The sequence below is a fragment of the Oncorhynchus mykiss genome, chromosome 13 (assembly GCF_013265735.2).
Source record: "Oncorhynchus mykiss isolate Arlee chromosome 13, USDA_OmykA_1.1, whole genome shotgun sequence".
In the NCBI taxonomy this organism is placed as follows: Eukaryota; Metazoa; Chordata; class Actinopteri; order Salmoniformes; family Salmonidae; genus Oncorhynchus; species Oncorhynchus mykiss.
Genome location: NC_048577.1, coordinates 46,171,952 through 46,184,017, shown reverse-complemented (window position 1 = coordinate 46,184,017; position 12,066 = coordinate 46,171,952). Strand labels below are relative to the sequence as shown.

Below are 12,066 nucleotides of genomic sequence, written 5' to 3'. Positions count from 1 at the left end.
ACGTCGCCAAATATGACACCTCTTTTTTTAGACATTTTCCCATGTCCTATTGCACCGTTGGGTGCAGTGTACTTCAGCTAAGATGTGCATGACAACCTCAGTACTTTCAGTGTCCGGCTGTTGCACAATGTTTGGAACCAGAGACACAATGTTTGGAACCAGAGATTTGGCACTGCAAAAGTCTATGTGGCATAGGCCCTTAAAGCCATAACGTCAAATAGCTAACAAGATGGCTACACTGACCATCTTCATTGCCCCTTATTTTTGCTCCATGCACACTACTTGCTCACACTGACCCGACATGCACTTCTGCTGCTGTTTATCATATACCCTGATGCCTAATCACCTTAACTCTACATATCTACCTCTACCACAAATCTCATTCCCCGCACATTGTAAATATAGTATTGGCACTAACCCTGTAGAAAGCTTACCTTTGTGTGCTTATATCTTTGTTGTACTTTATAGTACTACCGATATTGATCACTGCATTGTTGTGAACGAGCAAACAAGTTGTATTTTAATTGTCACATACTATGTAAACAATGTGAAACCCTTACTTGCAGGCCTCCCAACAATGCAAGGGATTTCTCTGTACTTGTGCACGTGACAACAAAAAACAAATCAGTCAGTATGGTTAATTTGTACTGCAGGGTTTATTACAATGATCTACGGGGAAAGGAATCAGAGCAGCAAGGAAAGCCCCACTCACCCCCTTAAACCTACAGTCAAAACCAATATTTTTTTTCCAAAAAACAAAAATTGGTAAAAAAAAAACACATTGGAGAATTTAAAAGGATTGATACAAATTTAAATCACACCAGAAGACATTTAAGTGTAAAATGTCCTGCATCTTCAACGCTGTAACAACAGCGACTGTCCTCATGTTCAGCCTGGAGAGTAATGCAGCCTGGAGGATTCACCTAGGCTCTTAGCTTGTTTCCATCTGGGGTGGGTGGAGGAAACGCATCAGATAAAACGCATGCTACCATAGTAGGCCTGTCCCATCATTAATTTCCAACGCCATATACATGTGGGACAAATGTTTTTTTTTTTTTACTTCCTACAACACTCCATAACCCCTTTCTCATTTTCAAACCGAGACTCACCCTGGCATTGTAGGCATCTAACTGGGCATCCAGCTCTTCAGCGGAAAGTGGCTTAGTGCTTCCCCCGCGGCCACCTCGGCCCCTGCCTCCTCCACGTCCTGCTCCACGTCCTCTCTGCATCCCTCTAAACCCACCACCACGACCCCTGTTCATGCCACCACCTCCTCGATTCATACTGTAGAACATCTGAACATTAGCACTTTCCATTCATGACACTTATCATTGGCTCAGGTTGTTTTGGAAAACAGCTCAATCTTAACTTACCCCTGCATGGGTGGTCGTCTTTGTGTGTCGATCTGTGATGTGACAAGTTGTATGTTCATGGGACGCCCTGCAAGAGAAAGTATTCAGGTTATCACCAGCAAGAGTAGTGTGCTGAAGATAGATAAACATCCATATGGCGCAGTAGTTCTTTGCATCAGTGTCGACTCCGGCGGTGTGGTTATTTGTTTAAATTGTTATTTAAACACCATGAGTTGGCTTTGATGAGTTAAACGTCCATTTTCTGTAAGAGAACTAGTAAAACAAGCTAACTACCTGGTCTGAACATGGATGGCAACCACCTGAGCACACATGTAAGTTTTAACCTTCAGCAACTTGAAGGTTGGATGAATATACAGTGTCAGCATGGTGAAAGACACCTCAGCAGCACAAAACAATTAAATGTTTCAGCAAGGTACAAATGACATAGTATTTGTGGCAATTGTCAAAGCCAAATGAGAAACCTACCATCAAGTGGTACACCGTTGTACTGTTTCATAGCTTTTAGAGCATCTGCCTTCCTCTCAAAGTGGACATCTGCAGTGCCTAAGCTCCTGCCCGACCGGTCATAGTGAACAGCTGCCTTCTTCAGTGTACCAAACTCCGCAAAGAGCTCCTGCAGTGAGAGAAACCATGTATTGTGATTGTAAGTGATTTCAAGTGCCATTTTGGAAATGCTAAGCCAAGGCAGATAAGCCATTTCTAAAGAGTTAACCAAGTCAAAAATAAAATTAGATGTACCTGAATATCTGCGTCTGAAACGCCGAAGTCGAGATTGGAGACAAGAAGCTTCCCTCCGGTTTCCACACCAGCGCCACCCCCAACACTGGCATTGAAGCCATGATTGCCGTACATGTCGTGTTGCCATTTATCAGGAATCTGCTTGGGCTGCAACAGATGAAAGAGAACGAACCTGCTAACTTCAGGCTCCCCTGTCTCTGCCAATCACAGAGTCCAGTCCACACAGCTGGGTAGGTGCTGGGGAGACCAGGGAATACACAGCCAACAGGGCCAGGTGGTTGGCACACTGCTACCCCATGGAAAATCCCAGCATTCCCTGCCCAGTGCCCACCCAATCACTACAAGCAAGTAAACCAGTTCAAAAACAGGACACATGGCAACATATCAATTCTAGACACTAGACCAAGTTAACAGGTCTTAAAGCATTTTGCTAAAACTGATGGGCCCTACTAAAAAAATGAAACATTTCCCATAATATAATGGTGTGCATTAACGTCTGAGGCTATTTTCATCAACATTTAGCAGTGAACAAGTCATTAATAACAGTACACGTTTACTCGCTACCATCTGCACTCCGCTCCCACCCCCTTGTTGGCTAACTAGGCTAGCAATGTCGCCCACTGTTCTCTTGCCATCTGCTCCTCCACCAAAGGCTCTCCAGGCGGCCATCCCCCAGCGAGAGTAGTATGCTGAAGAAAGTCATCCATCCGTATGGCGCTGTAGTACTTTGCATCAGTGTCGACTCCAGCTGTGGTTTTTAGCTTAAATTGTTCTTTAAAAGCCATGAATTGGCTTTGATGAGTTAAGTGTCCATTGTCTGAAAGAGACAACTAGCAAAATAAAGTACACCAACTACCTGGCCGGAACATGGATGTCAACCATCTGAGCGTCCATTTTGAAACCACGCCATTTTGATTGAGTTGTGACGAGTAACATTACTAGAAATGTGGAGATAAAAATATGTATGTAATAAGAGGGGGAAAAGTCCACTGCTCCATCCATAAAGGACACCGTTCTGTGTTGACATGGTGCTGCTCAAAGGGGATTGTGGTAACCCGCCTGCCACTCCCAAACAAAAGGATAGGAGTGCAGGATGAAACGCCAAAAGTTGCCTCTGCTACAAAAAAAAAATCATCCAAATGCAACGATATTCTTCGATGCAGTTCCGTTCGGTGGTCCAACAAGTGACTTTCTGGGTCGAAAGAGACTGCGACAGACCATGAAATCAATATTTCATTGATTGAAGATGCTGAATTCAAAATGGCGCCGTCTGGGCCTTGTAGGTTAGCAGCTTTTCCAGAGTTAGCAACTAGCTAACCTGCTCCAAAAGCTTATTCTCAAAAAGTGGTAACAGGCATGGGTTTGGGTGGACAAGGATACATTATGTGCATTATATCTCCATGCAATTTAAAGGGTTTCCCTTGGTTAATTCGAGAGAAATTCGATTAGCTAGCTAAGTGCCTCTCGACTAGCAAGCTAGCCATTGATTGCATTGGGAGCAGCTAGCAAGCCTGAAGATTAGGACGTCGCGCAGGCATTTTTCCTTTTTCGCAGCCCATTCCTCTAAATTTCTCATACCCTGCTGTATGGCGTAGGTCTTGCTCTGCCACGGCTCAGGTTCGGTCGGTTCCTCATGGGGCCCGATCCTCCACCTCGGCCCCCAAAGCCTCCAGCAGCTGCTCCACGGCCAACACCACCACCTCGGCCCACGCCAGAGCCTCCCCGGCCACGGCCTCTTCCACCACCACGGCCTCCTGCGCCCCCTCTCTGCTGCCTGTTCTGCTTGATGATGTCGTCTAGAGACATATCCATCTTATCAGACATTATGCAGTTTCAATTACGCTAAGAACTGTTAGCGAACTAAAAACTAGCCTGACTGATCCCTGCCTTAAGTATAAAAAACGTGGTAATAACCCGGCGGTACTACTCAGTTGCGTGAGAAAAAAACCCGCTAAAATGGAGCGCAAGCTGTCTTTATAGCCACGAGCCCTCGTTACGTGAGGACGGATGACGCTGTCAGTGTCCGCTTGTTGTGCGCCGCCCCTTCCACAGTTTTACTCAGGTTATGCTGTTAAATCAAGAAGGGACCATTTGAAATTGATCCCTTGAGTCATATCACTACAAAGACCTGTGCTGCTATTATCAGTGCAGCAGCGCAATGGTCTCGAATTTACTGTACTGCTGGTTATACAAAAATAGATAGATCTGACATATTCCTTGATAGTTGGTGCAATTCGGCTTGGCCCCTCAGCCATCCGAGACATGGCCTGGTCACCCCTCTACCATCTAGAAGGTAGAGACAGTACAGGTGCATCAAAGCCGGGACCGAGAGACTTTAAAACAGCTTCTATCTCCATGCCATCAGACTGTTAAATAGTCACCACTAGCCGGCTTCCCCCCAGTACACTGCCCTGAACTTAGGGCACTTTTACTAGCCAGCTATCTTAGAGACAGGGTTCAATTCTCGGGCCGACTCTTTTCTCTGTATATATCAATGATGTTGCTCTTGCTGCGGGCGATTCCCTGATCCACCTCTACGCAGACGACACCATTCTGTATACTTCTGGCCCTTCCTTGGACACTGCGATCTAACCTCCAAACGAGCTTCAATGCCATACAACACTCCTTCCGTGGCCTCCGACTGCTCTTAAACGCTAGTAAAACCAAATGCATGCTTTTCAACCGTTCACTGCCTGCACCCGCACGCCCGACTAGCATCACCACCCTGGATGGTTCCGACCTAGAATATGTGGACATCTATAAGTACCTAGGTGTCTGGCTAGACTGTAAACTCTCCTTCCAGACTCATATCAAACATCTCCAATCCAAAATCAAATCTACAGTCGGCTTTCTATTTCGCAACAAAGCCTCCTTCACTCACGCCGCCAAACTTACCCTAGTAAAACTGACTATCCTACCGATCCTCGACTTCGGCGATGTCATCTACAAAATAGCTTCCAATACTCTACTCAACAAACTAGATGCAGTTTATCACAGTGCCATCTGTTTTGTTACTAAAGCACCTTATACCACCCACCACTGCGACCTGTATGCTCTAGTTGGCTGGCCCTCACTACATATTCGTCGCCAGACTCACTGGCTCCAAGGTCATCTACAAGTCCATGCTAGGTAAAGCGCCGCCTTATCTCAGTTCATGATGGCAACACCCACCCGTAGCACGCGCTCCAGCAGGTGTATCTCACTGATCATCCCTAAAGCCAACACCTCATTTGGCCGCCTTTCCTTCCAGTTTTCTGCTGCCTGTGACTGGAAGAATTGCAGAAATCACTGAAGTTGGAGACTTTTATTTCACTCACCAACTTTATACATCTGCTATCTGAGCAGCTAACCGATCACTGCAGCTGTACATAGTCCATCTGTAAATAGCCCACCCAATTTACCTACCTCATCCCCATACTGTTTTTACTTATTTACTTTTCTGCTCTTTTGCACACCAGTATCTCTACTTGCACATGACCATCTGATCATTTATCACTCCAGTGTTAATCTGCTAAATTGTAATTATTCGCCTACCTCCTCATGCCTTTTGCACACAATGTATATAGACTCTTTTTTTTCTACTGTGTTATTGACTTGTTTATTGTTTACTCCATTCCATGTGTAACTCTGTGTTGTTGTCTGTTCACACTGCTATGCTTTAACTTGGCCCGGTCGCAGTTGTAAATGAGAACTTGTTCTTAACTAGCCTATCTGGTTAAATAAAGGTGAAATAAAAATAAAATAAAAAACTGCTGCCCTGTGTACATAGTCATTGAACACTGGTCACTTTAATAACGTTTACACACTGTTTTACCAACTTCATATGTATATACTGTATTCATCCTATAACTACCGCTGTACACACCACTCCTGTTCATACAGTATACTAGCCATACTGTCTATACACACCATTATATTACACAATAAGGCACGAGGGGGTGTGCCACAACCCTGAGCTACCTTATTGCTATTATAAACTGGTTACCAACTTAATTAGAGTAGCAAAAATAAATGTTTTGTCATACCCGTGGTATACTGTCTGATATACCATGGATGTCAACCAATCACTATTCAGGGCTCGAACATCCCAGTTTATAAATATATATATGTATATATAAATATATATTTTTATCCCAGACTCTGACATTGCTCATTCTGATATTTCTTAATTTTTAGGATTGTTTGTATTGTTAGGTATACTGCAATGTTGAAACTAGAAATATAAGCGCCTAGCTGCACTTGCGATTTTATTTTACCTTTATTTTACCAGCATGCGATAACATCTGCAAAATGTGTACGCGACCAATGACATTTTATTTGATATAAGATTCCTGAGACAAATGTGTAAATAAATGTGTTGTGTTAATACCATGGCCTACACCAACTGTATCCACATGTGAACTTTGTCAACACAGATGCATCAACACCTATATCTGGGGCGCAGAATCACATTTTGTTACAATATATCATGCAGCCATGATTGTATCTTCTTGTACTTGTTTGCACTACTAATAGGTTTACCATTATGGAGTAATTCTCTCTGCTAACTTTTGTGAATACTGGCTGAGCCCTGTTGTTATAACTGCTTTCAGACCATAACCGAGCACTTCTTGATTCCCTCTGTGATATGAAGGAACTAGATCAGAGAAAGAAATATGGCTGACTATACATACAATGAAAATAAACACATGTAAAGTGTTGGTCCCATGTTTTCCATATGCACAAAAAGCTTATTTCTCTCAAATTTTGTGCACAAATTTGTTTACATCCCTGTTAGTGAGCATTTCTCTTTTGCCAAGAAAATCCATCCACCTGACAGGTGTGGCATATCATGAAGCTGATTAAACAGCATGATCATTACACAGGTGCGCCTTGTGCTAGGGACAATAAAAGGCCACTAATTTGTCACACAACACAATGACTCAAGCTTTGAGGGAGAGTGCAATAGTCATGCTGACTGCAGGAATGTCCACCATCACTGTTGCCAGGTAATTTTATGTTAATTTCTCTACCACAAGGTGCCTCGAACATTGTTTTAGAGAATATGTCAGTACGTCCAACCGGCCTCACAACCGCAGACCACATGTAACCACGTCAGCCCAGGACCTCAACATCCGGCTTCTTCACCTGCGGGATCGTATGAGGGGGGTGTGGAGGGGTTGCTGAGGAGTATTTCTGTCTGTAATAAAAGCCCTTTTGTGGGGAAAAACTCAGTGGGTGGGCTTATGCCCGCCAAGGCCATCCATGGCTGTATTCCTGCCCAGTCATGTGAAATCCATAGATTAGGGCCTAATGAATACATTTAAATTGACTGATTTCCTTATGCATTCAGTAAAATCTTTGAAATTGTTGCATGTCGCAATTATATTTTTGTTCAGTAGCCTATTACACTGTTTTCAGTAACAATGCACAAACAAAACAAAGAGCATGAGACAACAATCATTTACCATCCTACTGTAGGTTCTGTGATGTTTGTACATACATCATTGGGGAGTATATAGGTAACACATCCAAAAAGTACATTTAGGTCAGAACATCTATGACCAATGCATTGAGAGTGAAATACTGTAAAATTATTTTATTCCATTTTTTTTTTCAAGGCTGGGAAGTCAATGTGGCAATGTCTACTTGAAGTCCATTTTAGGGGCATGAATTTATATGAAAAATGTTGGCATTTATCCTAAATAATTTTTGGCTTCCAAAACTCGCCCGTACAATCGGTTTCCATTCCAATATATCTACAATTCAACTATCTTCCAAAAAAAGAATGTCAGCCATTCAGCGTTATCCTTTGTAGATTGAAAAGAAAACTTAATATTTAAGACTGCAGTCCTTTAAAGTGTCCCATGAAGAATTTTTACACCATCTGTACTTCGGCATCAGGATGTCAGCATATTTCATTGAAACTCTGCATCAGTCCCATTTACATAAAAAAAAAGAGTGAAAATGAAAAATTCATGGCTGTAAAACCAAGAACCGGAAGAGAGAATCCCTGGAAATCAAATGCAAGCTTTCTTGCATTCCACATCAACCAGATGAGAGGTAGGGTACGAAAATATTGAGCCTGGACAGAGAAAGAGAGAGGGGGGGGGGGGACTGGGGTGGATAAGGAACTCCAAAAATGTTGTGGTTGTTAGGACATCAGCCCACTGCTGTTGAATGGGCAAGCTGTTAGTCCAGGTGGGCAGAAAGAGGACCGGAATTCTGGGCAGGAATGGCCAAAAGGTTGACTTGCTGGCTGACAGAGGAGGAGAAAGTTCTCAAGGATAATTGGTGCAGAAAAAAAGCTGTTGACTATAAAGAGAAAGACTAGGACTTCTTGGAGTCCTGTGTGTTGTGTTTCTTGAGGTCACTCAGGTCAACTGGTGTGAAAGCTGCAAGAAAGGATACAAATAACATTACTACTCTGTCTTTTTGACAAATCTAGTAAATAGCCTTTTTAAATGACAAACATAGTCAGATCCATCAAGTCACTTACAATTTAAGTTGGGATTTGGGTTCTTTTCCACATATTCCTGTGGTCCACGGTCTTTGCGTTCGCTGCTCTGAGGTGACCGGATGTCTCTGAGCACACACTGCCAGGCTGTAAAGAAGCATACACATGCCAGCTTTCAACCACCTCCTTACATACCACATTCCATCCAAATGGCTCATCTGAGCTCAGTGGTACAGGGGCTCTGTAAGAAGCTTTGGATCATGTTGATGGCCAACATATAAGCCTACTCAGGTGAGAGACGTTAAGGGCTAGTCTTAGTAAGAGATCGGCCTTCTGAGGCAGACTCACTGTCGTGGATGAAACGCACATTCTCCTCATGCGCTGGAGTGAAGAGCTCCCCACTGTTCGTAGGAGACCGAGGGCTGGAAGTCCGCTTGTAGTTGTTCACCATCCTGGGAGCAGATGAGCTGTAAAGCAGCAAAGATACAAATAAAAAACAAATAAAACAAACAGCAAAAAAGAATGAAAACACAGAACAGACAGGCTGGAAAACACAACATACGTTTTTCTGGCATGCATGCAGCTTGATATACAGTTACCACACAACACAACCATAACAGGTAAACAACTCTCTTCCAACCTCATTCTGTGTGTAGTCTGTCTCTTGCTCCTTTCTAATGATTTTTTTTTGGGGGGGGGTTGAGAGAGTATGAACCTTCTTTATCCTCTGTTGGATAGCTAGTGGTGGAAACAAGGCGAGACATGATTCATTCTAAATAAAGACACCAATCACAAACAATTGTGGAATGTTGACATTTGAAAGCTAGCTAGCTAAAACAGACTGCAAAATACAGTTACTTAACTACACAGCCAGAAAGCTACATTGGATGCCACACTACCGGCATTAGCTTGCTTGTTGATGTTAGTTATGCTTCAATGTTTACATGTTTGAATCTGACACTTAACGTTACACAAGCGAGCTAGCTAACGTTAGCTAAGACAGCTAACAATAGCTAGCAATAAATTATACTAGCCAACTCATATTGACCAGCGACTCGTAAAATATAAAGCACATAGCTTGCTAACTAACGTTACCCAATATCGTATATTTTAAATTGACATTTTTGTTGATTAGAAATTAGCTTGCGGTTGAAGTACTGGCTGACAGATAAAGGATAACGTTAGCTAACTGTCAAGCTAACGTTATGGTACCGAATATGCTATCTAGCGAATGTTTGCTACACGTTATCAACATCTAATATTATTAGCTAAGCCATTTAACTTTATCTAGCTGAATATATCCAGACAATAGTACAAATTAAATGTTTCCAACAGCAGTGGCATATTAATTTAGAACGCTATAGCCATCTTGAAATAATCAAAAAATTACCAAGATGTAAACTATGTTTACAAACCTGTCTTTAGATCCGGCTTCCTTTCGCTTTCTTTATTCAGCCAACAAGATGTAACTAGCGTTAGCGAGCTAGGCCTCCCATCGGCTAAAACGGTTACCAAGGCCAACCAATCATTTCTGGGCAAGTAATTTAAAACGGAAGTCAACAAAACTTAATAGGTTTGTTGGTTCAAAATAATGTTAAAATCCCAAAGTGATGCTTCTATGAATGCCTTCTCCCCAACATTTACCCTCTCTGATCGGGTCTTTTTGGTACTTGTTTAAATAAAACAGACCATAGACCAGCTTGAGAAGAAGTTAGAAAAAGCATTGGCTAAAAATACCATTACCTGAGTTTATAGGCCCTAAAAAAATACACCCTAGCAATTAAAAATCATCATAATGCACCCTAGTTATTAAAAATATCAACAAGCCCTAGTCAGACCATTACTGTTCCAGCTGGCTTATATGCGTTATTAGGTAGGTAATGTTAAGTGTAGCACAGATCATTTTCGACCAACTTGATGATGCTTCCTCAGTTCCCGACTTGGAAGAACGCATTTAATCTAAATGTCCATGTCTAGTTGCAGGGGGGTTCGTTTGAATTTAGAAATTGCTCCAATATTAACGTGGTTGCGTATTGCTGCTTTTCACAGTTTGGAAAGTACATTTCACATTTGTTCACAATAAAAGGAAAATGAGACGCCATGTAACCCTGTAGTGGCCTACTACTCAAATCAAATATTATTTGTCACATGCTTCGTAGACTAACAGTGAACTGCTTACTTATGGGTCCTTATCCAACAATGAAGAGTTAACGATAACAAGTAAAACATTTTTTTTTAAAAGCATGTCAATATAGAGCCCCACACCATTTCCCTGTTTGACGCTAGGTTTTATGGGTATTATGACACCTCCACTGTGGGGCTCTATATTAGCGACTTTTTCTGGTGTTATTGGAGACTCTGACGTGAAAGCACGTATTGTTCTTACTCTTCTCAACTAGCAGCGCCTGTCCCAAAGCACTCACAGGCAGCCCAGTCCTCCTGCAGCAGTCTCTCCCAGCTGCAGTCAGCGCATGAGATGTTCACCCCTCTGCATCCAGACTGCAAATGAATCGGGCGCATGCAGGAAAATGCCGCTGGCTGCTGCCAGAGTGTCTCTTTTGGGTCACTTTTGCCAGTTCCAAGCCCAGATAAAGAAGGAGGGTTGGAATTGTGACGTAAAAAAAAACAAGAATCGCAGTTCATTTGTGGTTCTAAACATATTTAGGGTGTTTTTTACTCACTTTTTGTCTCTTTAACCTGCATGTCGTGATCGTTTGGTGTAGGGGGATAAAATCAATGTATGCACGATGGTGCACACGCGCAGCCGGTTTGGGTTCCGTGTTAGCCAAATACATTTAATCCTAGTAAGAATTCACTGTCTTGGGTCAATTAAGATCACTACTTTATTTTAAGAATGTGAAATGTCAGAATAATAGTAGAGATAAGGATTTATTTAAGCTTTTATGTCTTTCACCACATTCCCAGTGGGTCAGAAGTTAACATTCATCAATTAGTATTTGGCTACCTGAAACAAATGTTTCAGGTAGCCTTCCACAAGCTTTCCACAATAAGTTGGGCGAATTATGGCCCATTCCTCCTGACAGAGCTGGTCAGGTTTGTAGGCCTCCTTGCTCACGCACGCTTTTTTAGTTCTGCCCACACAATTTTTTATGGGATTGAGGTTAGGGCTTTGTGATGGCCACTCCAATACCTCGACTATGTTGTCCTTAAGCCATTTTGCCACAACTTTGGAAGTATGCTTGGGGTCAATGTCCATTTGGAAGACCCATTTGTGACCAAGCTTTAACTTCCCGACTGACGTCTTGAGATGTTGCTTCAATATATATCCACATAATTTTCCTCCCTCATGATGCCATCTATTTTGTAAAGTGCATCATGCCCTCCTGCAGCAAAGCACCCCCACAACATGATTGCTGCCACCCCCGTGCTTCACGGTTGGGATGGTGTTCTTCGGTTTGCAAGCACCCCCTTTTTCCTCCAAACATAACGATAGTCATTATGGCCAAACAGTTCTATTTTTGTTTCATCAGACCAGAGGAAAGTTCTCCAAAAAGTACA

General features: G+C 42.6%; 2 protein-coding genes across 4 annotated transcripts; both read right to left on the bottom strand.

The window, feature by feature from the left end:
• Window positions 1-637: 637 nt before the first annotated feature.
• Window positions 638-4,106, bottom strand: LOC100136054 (THO complex subunit 4). The gene is made up of 6 exons (XM_021558267.2): window positions 3,690-4,106; window positions 2,112-2,258; window positions 1,839-1,986; window positions 1,374-1,440; window positions 1,110-1,284; window positions 638-946 (listed from the first exon to the last, which is right to left on the bottom strand). The coding sequence occupies exons 1-6, from the start codon at window positions 3,933-3,935 to the stop codon at window positions 932-934; spliced, it is 798 nt and encodes a 265-aa protein (XP_021413942.2). The 5' UTR covers window positions 3,936-4,106; the 3' UTR covers window positions 638-931.
• A 3,353-nt stretch (window positions 4,107-7,459) lies between these two features.
• Window positions 7,460-10,107, bottom strand: LOC118936304 (mapk-regulated corepressor-interacting protein 1-like). Of its 3 annotated transcripts, XM_036941279.1 has the most exons (5): window positions 9,963-10,107; window positions 9,188-9,285; window positions 8,896-9,014; window positions 8,590-8,694; window positions 7,460-8,485 (listed from the first exon to the last, which is right to left on the bottom strand). In XM_036941279.1, exons 2-5 carry the CDS (start codon window positions 9,190-9,192, stop codon window positions 8,421-8,423), a joined length of 294 nt encoding a protein of 97 aa, XP_036797174.1. In that variant the 5' UTR covers window positions 9,193-9,285; window positions 9,963-10,107; the 3' UTR covers window positions 7,460-8,420. The 3 variants fall into 3 exon arrangements, with proteins under 3 accessions (XP_036797174.1, XP_036797176.1, XP_036797175.1); XM_036941281.1 differs by lacking the exon at window positions 9,188-9,285 and having other exon boundaries at window positions 9,963-10,086; XM_036941280.1 differs by lacking the exon at window positions 9,963-10,107 and having other exon boundaries at window positions 9,188-9,947.
• Window positions 10,108-12,066: the final 1,959 nt, after the last annotated feature.